Source organism: Phocoena phocoena, chromosome 10 (genome assembly GCF_963924675.1).
Source record: "Phocoena phocoena chromosome 10, mPhoPho1.1, whole genome shotgun sequence".
NCBI lineage: Eukaryota > Metazoa > Chordata > Mammalia > Artiodactyla > Phocoenidae > Phocoena > Phocoena phocoena.
In genome coordinates, this window is record NC_089228.1 from 45,360,214 (window position 1) to 45,375,592 (window position 15,379).

The 15,379-nt window shown below is 41.0% G+C and overlaps 1 protein-coding gene across 1 annotated transcript in view; it reads right to left on the reverse strand.

Moving 5' to 3' along the window:
* The window catches only part of ULK4 (unc-51 like kinase 4), a 512,874-nt gene that overhangs the window by 397,596 nt on the left and 99,899 nt on the right, over positions 1-15,379 (reverse strand). The window contains exon 20 of the mRNA XM_065885322.1: positions 9,178-9,360. Coding sequence (XP_065741394.1) covers positions 9,178-9,360 — 183 coding nt within the window. The remainder of the gene's footprint in view (positions 1-9,177; positions 9,361-15,379) is intronic.

Consider the following 15,379-nt stretch of genomic DNA (forward strand, 5'->3'; position numbering starts at 1 on the left):
ATGGTCATGGGTAAATGGATAAATCTCAAATGTAGCTCATATGAGAGTAAGTGTTCAACCTTTCCTCTAGCTGGTAGGAAAGTGAGTTGTTACTTCTCCAAAGCCTTAAAACTGTTATTTTCTTCTGACACAGTTGTTATATCTCAAGAATTTTAGCCTAACCAAGTGATGAACAAAAGAGCTTTGAGAAGAATGCTCACGGTAGTACTATTTATAAGACAAACAAAAATAGAAACCACCTTAACATTCCCAAAATAGGGAATTTGTTAAATCCTAATTGTAGAAAAGATTGCATCTACCCATATCCAGTTTTACCTTCTTTCATTACAAACACTAATGATGCACGTGGGGAGGGCAGGTGGAGTAGGAAAGGGAAGTCACGGAAGTGACGCTACATGATTTCCAAAGCCAGCTCTGAAAGGCCATGCAGCTTCTGCCTGGTTCTCTTGGGACACTCTCTCTTGGAACCCAGCCACTACACTGTGAGGAAGCCCAAGCAGCCTTGAGGGGCCCATGTGGAAAGCAACTGAGGCTCCCAGCCCACAGCCCAGTAGGATTCCCAGGGAACAGCGAGCACCAACTTCCCAGTCATCTGAGTGAGCCTTCTGGCAAGTTTATTCTCCAGCTCCCACTCAATCTCTCCCAACCTTGCCCAAATTACAGATTGGTGAGCAAAGTTAAATTACTGCTCTTGTTTAAGCCACTACATTTTGAAGTAGTTACACAGCAAAAGTGAAATATAGCTTAAGCATATAACGAAAGAGGAAATTTTTCCAGGCGCAACAGAAGTTTCGTACAGCAACGGTCATAATTTTAAAAACACAGACATGTCACTAAGAAGTGATGATTAAGGTCTACCGTATTTCTTATTGATGGAGTGTTATGCAGCCATTACTAACAATCTGGCAAAACTAAAATAATGCCTATTATTTTGAGTGAAACAAACTAGCACAGCAAATACCCGAAGATAAAAGAAACCGCATACAAGATTTGTTTCTAACATAGTAATTCCAAGTCCCTTAGAAGATACAATATATTACAGACTCTAACTTTGGATCTAAACCTACAAGCATCTTGTGCCCTAAATAAATTCTCATTTAGTCATTTCAGAAAAACTAAATGAACAGTACTGACTGACTCCCTAAAACTAACTGCCCAGGGCACCATATTTAATCTTAAGCAACATGCACCAGACCTCTAGAACAGTATTAATCTTACAACACTGAGGACGGAAGATTACAGGCTGCAGGCAAAGCCTAGTGCCAAGGATGAATAATCAAAGCTACTTTAGAGGACCAAAAATGACCTCGGGTCACTTCAGTTTGCAATCCACTATGTATTCAGCTTTGATTTAAATTCATCTTGCCATTTGGCTCAACATAACTAAATTTTACACGTGGAGAAAAAAAAAAAAAAACAGAAGCTGTTTAGCTCTATAGCCCAAACCACGGAACAACGAGTTCATGTCCAACATTCAAATGGTTCTTGGCAGTGATTTCAGAACGGACATACCTACGTAATGTAAAGATGGTGTGATGAAATGTTCACAATGTGAGGAACTGGTCGAAATATATGAAGCTTCCATCACAAAGAAAATGATATCTTGATCAAAAGTAAGCAAAAGGATAAAAACCCCTCCAGTACATATAAGGACAAAATTATGAGATAAATAAAAAATAATGATGATGTAGACAACGTCCAAGTTATTTATTTCTCAAGAAGTAAAACTGATCTGTTTCAATCAACTATCACAGGTGAAAATCAATGAGCACAGCCTGGCCACCAAATGATAATAGCCTCAAAAAAAAAAAAAATCATGTGGATAATACTCTGATATGATTTTCCCATTTAAGGTTGATGGAAGTGAAAAATGTACTGATTAAATCTAAAATTGTTTTTGGTTTACACTTTGCTTAAAGAAGTTTAGCCAAGTAGCTTAGTAAAATGTTTCTTATAGAACACATTTATTAACGTAGACAAAAGAATGTCAATACAAACTCATGTTATTAAAATGCATAAACTAATTACCATATTTTAAATCAGCAACCACTGAGTCAGGATGCCTTGTGACTTTGTGAGAAAAAAAAAAACCTGAGTTGACTGAGCTTTCACATTTTTCAAAGTTTTCTATGCATGAAATTTCACAGTGATCTTCCATAGTACTTCCAAACAACATAAGCAGTCTGCACCTTCCGACTTATTGTTAATCACTGTTGTGCTACTTGGTCAAAACATGAAACCTGAAGCAACAGCTTCAGTCAGACTAGACTGCTAAAGTAAAAATGGACAGCAGCTCCTGTCAAAATTAGCAAATAAGACAAAAATTAGAAAGGCAGTATCCGTAGTCAGTAACACCCAGGAGGAAATCATCTTACCAACGAGCATGAACAAACCCACCTGTGAAACACGGTATGACTTTAAAGAGTAATGTTTAAATTGTTAAGCGACCCCAAAGCATATGAAGTGCAATGTGTGCATCACTGATTATGCAGTTACAAAGTACATTCAAGGTCACATACCTCAAAAAAAAAAAAAAAAAAAATGAGGCAGATGTTTGAATCCATGTAACCTGTAAAAAAGTTGATGTGAGTACACTACGCTCAATTAATTGAACTACAGCAGAGTAGGGCTCCCGGGGTTTTATATATTTTCAATTTTCTAACATCAAGAATCGGGCACTGGGCTGTTGTTTTTTTTGTTTTGTTTTGTTTCGTTTTCGGTATGTGGGCCTCTCACTGTTGTGGCCTCTCCCGTTGCGGGGCACAGGCTCCGGACGCGCAGGCCCAGCGGCTGTGGCCCACGGGCCCAGCCGCTCCGCAGCATGTGGGATCTTCCCGGACCGGGGCACAAACCCGTGTCCCCTGCATCGGCAGGTGGACTCTCAACCACTGAGCCACCAAGGAAGCCCTGTTTTGTTTGTTTCTAATTTTTATTTTAATTTTATTTATTTATTTTTGGTTGTATTGGGTCTTCGTTGCCGCACAGCTTTCTCTAGTTGCAGCGATCGGGTGCTACTCTTCGTTGCGGTGCGTGGGCTTCTCATTGTGGTGGCTTCTCTTGTTGCAGAGCTCGGGCTCTAGGTGCACAGGCATCAGTAGTTGTGGCTCGTGGGCTCTAGAGCACAGGCTCAGTAGTTGTGGCACACGGGCTTAGTCACTCTGCGGCATGTGGGATCTTCCCAGACCAGGGATCAAACCCATGTCCCCTGCATTGGCAGGTGGATTCTTAACCACTGCACCACCAGGGAAGTCCCACATTACTTGGTCTTCTTAACTTACTCAAACATTTCTTGGTTGTCTAAAGCTCATCCTCTGACAGATTCCTCAGGAAGAGTTCATGGGAACTGATCTCTTCCATGTTCATACATCTACCTGTGGTCTCTGTAACAGAACACCCAAGATATTGAATATAAAATCCTTGATGAGAGACTCTGGGAGAAGCAGCTAAGATAGTGCTTAATTTTACTTAAAAGTTTATCCTAAAGGAATAATTACAGATGTCCATGTGAAAGGATTTAGCCATAAGAATGTTCTCCCTAGCAAAAAAAAAATGAAATTTTAAAATGTGCAGTAGTGAACTGCTGGAATGCATTGGGATACCTTCACATGATGGAAGGTCATAACACTTTAAAAACAATATTGAAGGGCTTCCCTGGTGGCGCAGTGGTTGAGAGTCCGCCTGCCGATGCAGGGGACGCGGGTTCGTGCCCCGGTCCGGGAAGATCCCACATGCGGCGGAGCGGCTAGGCCCGTGAGCCATGGCCGCTGAGCCTGCGCGTCCGGAGCCTGTGCTCCGCAACGGGAGAGGCCACAACGGTGAGAGGCCCGCGTACCGCAAAAAAAAAAAAAAAAAAAAAAAAAACAATATTGAAGAGTTATACTGAGTTAGACACACGTTCCCAACATCACTGAATAGGAAAAGTATGAACAAACAGTATACAACTGATCCAATTACTGTAAAAAGATTCTAATAGCATGTGTATGTGGCAGCAGGGAGAAGGAAATTCGTGAAGGTCTGTGTATGTGTACACATATACACACAATAAATATGAATTTGAAAGATATATATCAAAATTTTTAAAGAGATTATTTTGGGATGGTTACGCAGTTTATTTTAGTCTTCTGTATTCTATATCTCATATATTCTGGATTTTCAATACTAAACTCAAATTCATAAAAGTTATAAACATAATCTGATAAAAAGTAAATTAAGGGAAATTGCAATGACCTCATCCAATACCTGTTTTCCTAGTAAAACGGCAGCAAACATCTTTATGCACTCCCAAACTCCTCCAGCCCCAGATCTTCAAGATCGAATACTTGTAGGACACATTAATAAGCTTGGAAGAATGAGAAAAATAAAACTACAAAGTAAACCAGGAATTCTTTTTAAAAAATCAGTTTACAGGGCAAAGATTAGTAAATAAACTCACACCTAACTTACAAGGTTTTCTCTTATGCCTGGTCAGGCCTTCCAGAAGCTTCTCGCTGAGAGTCATTCAAGTATCTGAATTGTGAAAAGGTTATCAATTCCGTACATCTAGTGATGATGCAAGAATTACTTACAAAGGACCATCTACCACGGTACGGAAAGTATCCTTTTAAGAGTTTCATTTGTTTTTTCTTTTTTGAAAACAGGGTAGAAAAACAGTTTGTCACTTTTTGTTTTGCCCAATTTCTCTATTTACTTGAATATGCAGAACACATGATTTGTAACTCAAAAGAGTTCCCTTGTCACCATGGCTGTGAACACTTTTCACACCGTCACAAGTAAATTGTACTCTCATCATCTACCTTTCTAGAGAACAATTTAGCATTGTTTATGCACAGCCTTCTAAGTGTGCATAACACCTGTGGTAATCTACTAGCAGCAGACACAAAGTTGTATGTAGGGCTTCCCTGGTGGTGCAGTGGTTGAGAGTCTGCCTGCCGATGCCTGGGACACGGGTTCGTGCCCCGGTCCAGGAAGATCTCACATACCGCAGAGTAGCTGGGCCCGAGAGCCGTGGCCGCTGAGCCTGCACGTCCGGAGCCTGTGCTCCACAACGGGAGAGGCCACAACAGTGAGAGGCCCGCGTACCGCAAAAAAAAAAAAAAAAAAAAAAAAAGTTGTATGTAAACAGGATGCTCACTGCATCAGGGTGAGTGCAAACCAAAAAGTCAAAGGCAAACAGGTCAACAGTGGGAGAAGGGTTAAGTTACCATAGTGGCACAAAATGAAAAATTATATAGTAATTTTTTAAATGTTCCTACGGTATATTTAATGACATATTCATGAAAATGATAAATCGACACATTTTTATCGTAATTGTATAAATGTATGCATAAAATTCATAGACATACGGACCAAAGGCTAAAAAGAGATAAACCCACGTGGCAATGGTAATTAGCTCCGGGTGGTGAGATTACAGTCGATTTTGTTTTCTTCTTTAGGTTCTACTACATTTTCTGCAGTAAATAGTAATTTCTCTTATTTAAAAGGAATGGCATGGGCCTCTTTTGGGGACTGAATTTCAACAACAAAAAAATATCACCATATAGAGGCATCAATCCCCCAAAAAGAACAGGTGCAGTTCTTCCTCCCTGTCCAGCAGGAAGCAATAAGCCTGGTATTTGTTTCTGGGTCCCTTCCTCTTTCACTCATTCTAGCCCATTAACAACCAAGCACTTGAAAAAACACAATTAGCAATACTAAGATTGGTAAACCTGCCCCTAAAACACACACCTATATACAAATATTTGTACTTTTCTTTAAGTAAAAATAAAACAATGGCCATTGTGTCGAAACCCCTAAGGAAGGCCAGTATCACAGCCGTACATGAGCCGGGTCTTCTTCCTACTGCTCAGCCTCTTTCCATGTCCCCTCCTCACTGCTCACTCCGTTCAGCACTGCTGGCCTTCCTTCTCCTCCCGGGTCTCCCCATGACACCTCACACCTCGGGGAAGCTGAACTACAAAGTTCTTCCTGCAGAGGTTCACACAGCACACTCCTTCTTGTCACTGAGGGCTCAGCTGTAACCTCACCCCCTCAGAGAGGCCCTCCCTGATTTCCCTCCCAGCAAATGGTGTCTGGCTCCACTCCCTGCACACTTCCCCTTGCAAGACACTCTATCAACAATCATCCTGTGTAATGCTCTTCAGAGCACTAACACTATCCAAAGGAATTCTGTTTCCTTGTTTACTGCCTGGCCCGAGCATCAGCTTTAGCATTTATAAACTCCATGAACTTGACAAAATCACTCAACACACTAAGTCTCACTTGAGAATAACCCAGGGTTGTAAGTCACTAAGTGTCTGGCCTATAATAAATGTTCGCTATAAATTGTTTTAATTTAAAAAAATAGAACCTTACCTTTCAAATGACAATTCACTGTACATTACTCAGTGGCCGTAGATACATTTTAAAGATTATAGGACAAGACGGGAAAGATGCAGAATGGTTAGAGGCCTCAGCACCTGAGGATCAATGTATCACTGAGTTTGCTAGGTTTTCTCTCTGCCTCACACATCCCAGATTGGGTGCTGGATAATCCAGGAGCCAAACAGCACACAAACACAAATACACAGGAAAAATCAGCTCTCTCAAGCCAAAGGATCAGGAAAGGGGCAGCGTGGAAAGACCAAAAACATTAAGACAATAGCTACTCTACTCTAGCCGAACACCACGGAAAGACGATGGCCCCTTCAGCAAGGGGCAAGAACAGAGACTAGTCTCCTACCCTCACGTGACCGTAACAAGGCACCCCAACACTCTTCCCTGCCAGGGAAATAGAAAGGACCAAGAGAGAGCTGGGACTTTCATCCCAACCCAGCAATAACAATGCCCCCTGGCCCCAACCATGGTATCAGTAGAGATACTGATGGGACGCCTGGACCTCCACGCATTTATAGCAGTAATCACGTTCCCCTCCTTCTTTCTGCTGGGATGGCATCAGAGGAGGCAAGTGGGAAGCCTTCAACTTTACCACCTTCCACCAGGAATGGGGCGCCCACCCCTACCCAACCAGTGTCAGTGGAGGAATAATGAGGAGCCCTCCCCCTACCAGCCGGGGGGCATAGGAAGAAGCCCAGTGGAAAGCCTGGATTTCCACCCTTGCCCAGCAGTAAGGAGGGGCTCTACCACACCCCTCGGGTGTCAAGAGAAGTCTACAGGGGAACCTGGACTTTCACCCCAACCTGGAAGGAACAAAGCATCACCATCCTTCCTCTGCCAGTTCGGCGTCAGAGGAGGCCTACTAAAACAGAAGATTTAAATAAAATCCAGAGTCTTAAAACATAACACCCAAAATATACAATGGATATACAGCTTCTGTTAAACAAGTTGACAGAGTTCTGGAGCTCTGTTTCACAACCATGTGAATCTACTTAACACTCCTAACTGTACACTTAAGAATGGTTAACAGGGCTTCTCTGGTGGTGCAGTGGTTGAGAGTCCGCCTGCCGATGCAGGGGACACGGGTTCGTGCCCCGGTCCAGGAAGATCCCACATGCCGCGGAGCGGCTGGGCCCGTGACCTATGGCCGCTGAGCCTGCGCATCCAGAGCCTGTGCTCCGCAACGGGAGAGGCCACAGCAGTGAGAGGCCCACGTACCACAAAAAAAAAAAAAAAAAAAAGAATGGTTAACAGTAAATTTTACGTTTTTAACCACAATTTAAAAAAAATTTTTAAGTGCCAATATTAGTTAAAATCAAAAGATTACTTCTCATTTAACACGTGTAATTATTCAATCATTTATTTAAGATACATGGGACATTAAACATTATAAAACAATTACAAAGTCATATTAATTACTGCATATTATTTTACTACCTTTGTGAAATATCTTAAACTCAATAAATCCGAGAAAAATAAAACTCTCAGCCTCTCTTACCACAATTTACATAGCAAAACTACTCAAGTGGTACTTTTTCTAATACAATGACTTGGAAAATTTAATAGCGAAAAATTAGACACAGACTATACTTTCTCTGAGGCTCAAATTTCTTCACAGAATTAAATCAGATTAATTAAAGGCAAAAAATGGATTGCTTTCTATTTTGACTTTCAAGATCAAGTTTATTATGTAAGCCTGACAATTATTAATTACTGAAATTTTTAGTTTTATAAAAAACCAAATTTAACGTGTTGCATTTCATGCAGGAGAAACATGGCAAACACTATATTTAAGTGGCCCCATTCCATACTTCCTAGCAGTGTTACCTTCACCATGTTGTACAAAACTCCAATTTGACAGTTATCTCCCCTCAGAAAAAGGGTAATTGCTCCAATAAGTATAAAGAATACTGCATACTACACTACCCTCATGAAGACTCATAATATACATGAGCACACAAAAAAGTGGAAAATGTTGTACAACTGAAAATATGTCTGATTCATTGCTTTCCAAATGTGTATATAACCATGGTCCACTTTTTTTCACCTGTTAACGCCTCACTGAACACTAATGTTCAAGGGCAGGGCTTCTCCAACCATAAATTTCCAACAAATCCTCAAGAGACCTCATTAAAATGTCAATTCTGATTCAGCAGGTGTGGGTGGGGCCTGAGGGTCTGTGTATCCAACACGCTCCCAGGTGATGCAATGTTTCTGGTCCAGGGATCACTCCTTAGCAGGCGCTAGAGAAGACACTTTGAAGAAAGCTACTACAGGGACTTCTTTGTAGCTATGTAGTTTTCTGATACGAATTGAACACTTACAAACTCTACACTCCATAAAATAAGGGAATATCAAAGGATTGGAAGGAGACTAAGTTAAAAACAAGAGAAACGGAGCTCTGAAGGTTATGTGTACTAGCAGGGTATCAGGACAAGGAAAGGAATAAAAATGAATCAGGGTAAGCAGAGAATATAAAAGGACCCCTCCTTAAGGCAGGCAAGGGATATGGGAAAAGAGATGAGGGCTGACGACAAGGAGGCATAAGAAATATTAGCATGTAGGAAGGACTCATAAATTTTCTAACTTTTCATTACTAAAATGGGACAAGCAGACAGATTTCTATTTCAATCACTAAAAGACTTTATAACATCTTCAGATGAATGTCCTGTGGTACAGAGGTTTGGCAAAGTTCAAAAGGGCCCCTTGAGATGAAAAATAAATTCTACAGAGATACATTGCTTATTGAGCCACTAAAATTGTAGGAGAACACAACAATTTTTAAAGTAGAGTAATAGGTCAAACCTTTTCTTGGATTAGCCTCTGAAGATGAATCCCACAGGACAGCATAGCACTGAATAAGGTCAACATGTACTGCTGGACTCTGCAGATGGCAGAGGCCAGGGAGTTTATTACTGAGGTCAGTCCCACCTTCTCAATAACATTCTGGAAGGCAGTAGGAGAATGGCGAGTGACTCTACACAAGGCCTGCAGGGACAGAAGAACAGATCCATCAGACTACTCCAAGCCCATGAACCAGTCCCCCACAAGAGAACAAATACTTCTGTGGAAAGGAGTAGAAGGTGTTTACCTTGCTCCTTCATTACTTACCTTGGCATAAGAAATTTGGGCAATTTCAACACATGTAAAATGGAAACAATAATCCAGCTACCAATAAATACTTAAGTTGCTGTAAAACATTAGAAACTCTTACAATGATCATATGCATTATGAGTTAACTAAAATGAGAAAATAATTCATGAGTCTACACAGAAAAACTTTAATAAAAAACATTAAGATAAGCCTTCTTTGTGCAGACACTAAGCTAAGCGTTGAAAAATAGTCATAAAAGTATTTGTTTATTGTTTAGTATGTGAAAAACATGATCTGAGAATATCTGAAGACTACCTCATTTAATCCTTCCAAATAACATATATGAAAGGTATTATTATTAACCCCATTTTATAGGTGATAAAACTAAGGCACAGAATATTTAAGTAATTTGCTCAAAGGCATATAGCTAGTAAATGGCAAAGCTAGGATTCAAACCAAGGTAATCAGACCCCTGAGCTACTCCTCAACTGCTCATAGAGTATCAAAGGTGAAACTTAAAATAAATAAACTCATAGAATTTAATGTGTTGTAATAGAAATGGGCTCAATTATGCTTGGAAAGGCAGAAAAAGCAAGTCAACAAAATCTACATAAGGAAAATGATAATTGAGTCGGTTTTTGAAGGTGAGTGGGAAAGTAAGGTGAAAAAGTAAGTAAAGAAAATTCTAGCCAGAGAGAAGAGGACACGTATTCACATGGAGACATGAAGAGCAGAGCAGGTTCTCGGAAGGGAAATTTGTCTGGTGCATCTCTCAGGTGAAGGACAGAGAAGGTAGTATAGAAGGGAAAATGAAGACCCATCTATTGAAGAGACTGTCTTTTCCCCATTGTATATTCTTACCTCCTTTGTTGAAGATTGATTGACCATAGGTGCATAGGTTTATTTCCAGGCTCTCTATTCTGTTCCACTGATCTATGTGTCTGTTTTTGTGCCAGTACCATACTGGTTTTTTTGTTTTGTTTTGTTTTGTTTTTGCGGTACGCGGGCCTCTCACTGTTGTGGCCTCTCTCGTTGCGGAGCACAGGCTCCAGACACGCAGGCTCAGCAGCCATGGCTCACGGGCCCAGCCGCTCTGCAGCATGTGGGATCTTCTCGGACCGGGGCACAAACCCGTGTCCCCTGCTTTGGCAGGTGGACTCTCAACCACTGCGCCACCAGGGAAGCCCACCATACTGTTTTGATTACTGTAGCTCTGTAGTATAGTCTGAAGCCTGGGAGTGTGGTGCCACCAGCTTCATTCCTTTTTCTCAAGATTGCTTTGGCAATTAGGGATATTTTGTGGTTCCACACAAATTTTAGGATTATTTGTTCTAATTCTGTGAAAAATGTTGTATTTTGATAGGAATTGCATTAAATCTAATAGATTGCTTTAGACAGTATGGTCATTTTGATATTAATTCTTCCAATCCAAGAGCATGGGATACCTTTCCATTTCTTTGAATCATCTTCAATTTCCTTCATCAGTGTTTATAGTTTTCAGAGTATAGGTCTTTCACCTCCGTGGTTAAGTTTATTCCTAGGTATTTTAGTATTTTTGATGTGATTTTATTTTATTTTTTAATTTTTTGGCCACATGACATGCAGGATCTTAGTTCCCCAACCAGGGATCAAACCTGCATCTGCTGCAGTGGAAGTTTGGAGTCTCAACCACTAGACCACCAAGGAAGTCACTTGATGTGATTTTTTTTCTTTTAATTTCTCTTTCTGATAGTTCATTATTAGTGTATAGAGAAGCAACAAATTTCTGTACATTAATCTTGTATCCTGAATCTTTACTGAGTTCACTTATTACTTCTAATAGTTTTTTTGGTGAAGACTTTAGGTTTTTCTATGTAAAGTATCATGTCACCTGCAAATAGTGACAATTTACTTCTTCCCTTCCAATTTAGATGATGCCTTTTATTTATTTTTCTTGCCTGACTGCTATGGCTAGGACCTCCAATACAGTGTTAAATAGAGGTGTTGAGAGTGAACATCCTTGTCTTATTTCTGAATTTAGAGGAAAAGCTTTCAGCTTTTCACCACTGAGTATAATGGTAGTGTGAATTTGTCATAAATGGCCTTTATAATGTTGAGATATGTTCCCTCTATACCCACTTTAATGAAAGTTTTTAGCATGAAGGGATGTTGAATTTTGTCAAATGGTTTTTCTGCATCTACTGAGATTATCGTGTGATTTTTATTCTTCCTTTTGTTAATGTGGTGCACCTTACTGATTGATTTGCAAATGTTGAACCATCCTTGCATCCCTAGAATAAATCCAACTTGATTATGGTGTATGATCCTTTTTTCATACTGTTGGTTTCTTCTGTGAATATTTTGTCAAGAATTTCTGCACCTATATTCACCAAAGATATTGGCCTGTTATTTTTTGTAGTGTCTTTGTCTGATTTTGGTACCAGGCTAATGGTGGCCTCACACCTGTCAGAATGTCTATCATCAAAATGTCTACAGGGACTTCCCTGGTGGCACAGTGATTAAGAATCCGCCTGCCAATGCAGGGGACACAGGTTCGAGCCCTGGTCCAGGAAGATCCCACATGCCATGGAGCAACTAAGCCCATGCGCCACAACTGCTGAGCCTGTGCTCTAGAGCCCTCAGGCCACAGTTACTGAGCCTGCGTACCACAAATACTGAGGCCCGAACACCCTAGAGCCCATGCTCCACAACAAAAGAAGCCACCGCGATGAGAAGTCCGCACACCTCAACGAAGAGTAGGCCCCACCCGCCACAACTAGAGAAAGCCTGTGCGCAGCAACGAAGACCCAACGCAGCCAAAGAAATAATTTTTAAAAAAGGTCTACAAATAACAAATGTTGGAGAAGATGCTGAGAAAAGGGAATCCTTGTACATTATTGGTGGAAATGTAAATTGGTGCATCCACTATGGATGTTCCTCAAAACTCTAAAAATAGGACTACCGCATGACTCAGGAACTCCACTACTGGGTATATATCTAGAAAAAAATGAGAACACTAATTCGAAAACATAGATGCACCCCAATGTTCACAGCACCACTATTTACAATACCCAAGATATGAAAGAAACCTAAACAACAGATGAGTGGATAAAGAATATGTAGTACATATATACACAATGGAATACTACTCAGCCATAAAAAAGAAGGAAACTCTGCCATTTGCAGCAATGTGGATGGACCTAGAGAATATTATGCTTAGTGAAATAAATCAAAGACAAACACTGTATGATATGACTTACACGTGGAATTTTTAAAAGTAATACAAACAAATGTGTATAGGAAAACAGAAACAGACTCACAGATACTGAAAACAAACTAGTGGTTACCAGAGGGGAGAGAAAAAGGGGAAGGGGCAAGTCATGGATATGGGATTAAGAGATACAAACTTATGTATAAAATAGATAAGCAACAAGGACACAGAATATAGCACAGGAAATGATAGCATTATCTTGTAATAGCATTTAATGGAGTATCATCTGTAAAAATACTGAACCACTATGCTGTACACCTAAAACTAATAATATTGTAAATCAATTATATTTCAGTTAAGAAAACAGATTTATTTCATTATTTCAGTCAGTATTATTTCAAAGATTATTCAATCCCTGGATTAAAAAAAATAAGAGCAGTCTAAATAGAGCCCCTAAAGATCATGCTACGATTAGAATTTTTCAAGGATATTTAGGGGTCTCCCTTAAACTGGCTTCGAGACAATGAACAGTAAGCCTCATACACACGGTAACAATTCTTAGAGAGGCTTTCACAGCAAAACTGACTTCCTATTGATATAAAATCCCTACGCAATCATAATGGGGATGTTTCTTGATACAAGATTTGTCCAGACTGCTTCTAAGTGTACTCAAAGCAATCTGAGGGCAACTGGAAGTTCTCCTCTACAGAAAGCTGCTCAAAAGCCTAAGCTACCTTCCATTTTGAAGAGCTCATGCAGCAAATAACTTTTAACCCGTCACTTCTGGGTATCAAACACAGGTTGAAAGCTCACAGAAGCTTAAGAGCACATGAGGGCTTGTATTTTCCAAATCAAAAAGAAATCAAATCTCAACACAGGTCTTCAGTGACTAGGTTTTGAAATATTTACTTAATAAAATAGAGCTTGAGATTACATTTTAAAACTGGAAAGTACACTTCCAGTTCAAAATTCACTTCAAAATTTGCCTCCAAAAGGACATTGTGGGGCTTCCCTGGTGGCGCAGTGGTTGAGCATCTGCCTGCCAATGCAGGGGATGCAGGTTCGTGCCCCGGTCCGGGAAGATCCCACATGCCGCGGAGCGGCTGGGCCCGTGAGCCATGGCCGCTGAGCCTGTGCCCCGCAATGGGAGAGGCCACAACAGTGAGAGGCCCGCGTACCGCAAAAAAAAAAAAGGACATTGTGTTACCTCCAGAATCTGTGACCATCTATTTATTAAAAGCAATGTCTAAGAAAGAGATTAATTCAAAACTGAAGGCGGCATATCTGTTAGAAACATGAACACAATCACCACGGAATAAGTCTAAGAACCATTTCTTTTCTGTCTTTTGAATGATTTTTTCATGTCATATGAAAATTACATTGGGAACTTTTTCAAACTAGACACACTCTCAGCTGACCTCTGAGATCTTAAGACACATCAGAACAGGGGCAGGGGGTGGAGAGAGAGGAGGAAGCAGTCAGTGTTGTTGAAAAGCTCCCCTCCAACCCCAGTGAGAACCGCTGCCCCGAAAAACTCTTCACTTTGTCACCTTTCCTCTCAGCACTTCAGTAATTCTAATTAGCCCAGTAACCTCCCTCATAGGAGCCATTCTACTCAACTAACTCTAAAGGTTTCTCTCGTTCCCACTGTGGCTCATACAGAGATTCCCTGTAATCCTAATAATTCTAGGAACCCTTTTATGCATTCAATACACTTCCCAAGTCAGGTCCGCTCCCTTCAACAACTAATCCCTAAGCAATGGATGCCACCACCCCTGAGTGGGAAGGATTAATTAGCCATCTTTCACTCCAAGCCAGGCCAGTGTTTTTCAAGAGCTCCAAGGTCTAGGGCACTGGTTCTCGAACTTCAGCAGGCATTAGAAGCACCTGGAGGCTTGTCAGAATGCAGATTACTGGGCCTCTCCCCGCAGAGATTCTGAGTCAGGTCTGGGTCAGGGTCCAGAAACCTGTGTTTCTAACAAGTTCCCAGGTGATGGTAATGCTGCTCATCTGTGTCACACTGGTACAGGGGGACTCTATGGGGCCAAGAGATGACTAGGAGAAATGGGTCAGAAAATCAGTGACACAGGCCGTAGGCACAGACTGTTAACACGCGGAACAAGGAGCAAGTTGGTGACTCAGCACTGATGACACCATCCTCCAGCCTTGCTCTTGCAGCCATCAAGTCAACGGATATCCACCGGGCACCTACCACACGTGTTCAGGAGGGAACAACGGCAACAGGGTCCCTACCTTCCCAGAACTGACCTCCTAACAGAATGTATGATGATGTGCATACATAGGTTGCATAAATACAGCTGTGTTGACTGCTATGACAGAAAACACAAAGAGACACGAGGGGCAAGAAACACCCTGACGAAAGAGGTAACATTTAAGCTGAGAACTAAAAGATGAAGAATCGGCCATGTGAAAAGCCGGAGGAAAGCATCCCGGGCACAGGGAATAGCAAGGGGAAAAGTCCTGAGGCCGAAGAGTGCTTGGAAATTCTTGAAAATATCAGAACATGTGTCATTGAAGCACAGTAAGTGAGGGAATGAGTGTTAGGAGATGTGACAAAAGAGGTAGGCAGAGGCAGAAATCACCCAACATCTTGAAAGTCATGTGAAGAATTCTGATCTTTATCACTAAATGGGTACGTTAACCTCCAGAGCACATTCCTGAGAGGTTGTTATCGGAAAAGAAACCAAAAAAGAAGTTCAGCTC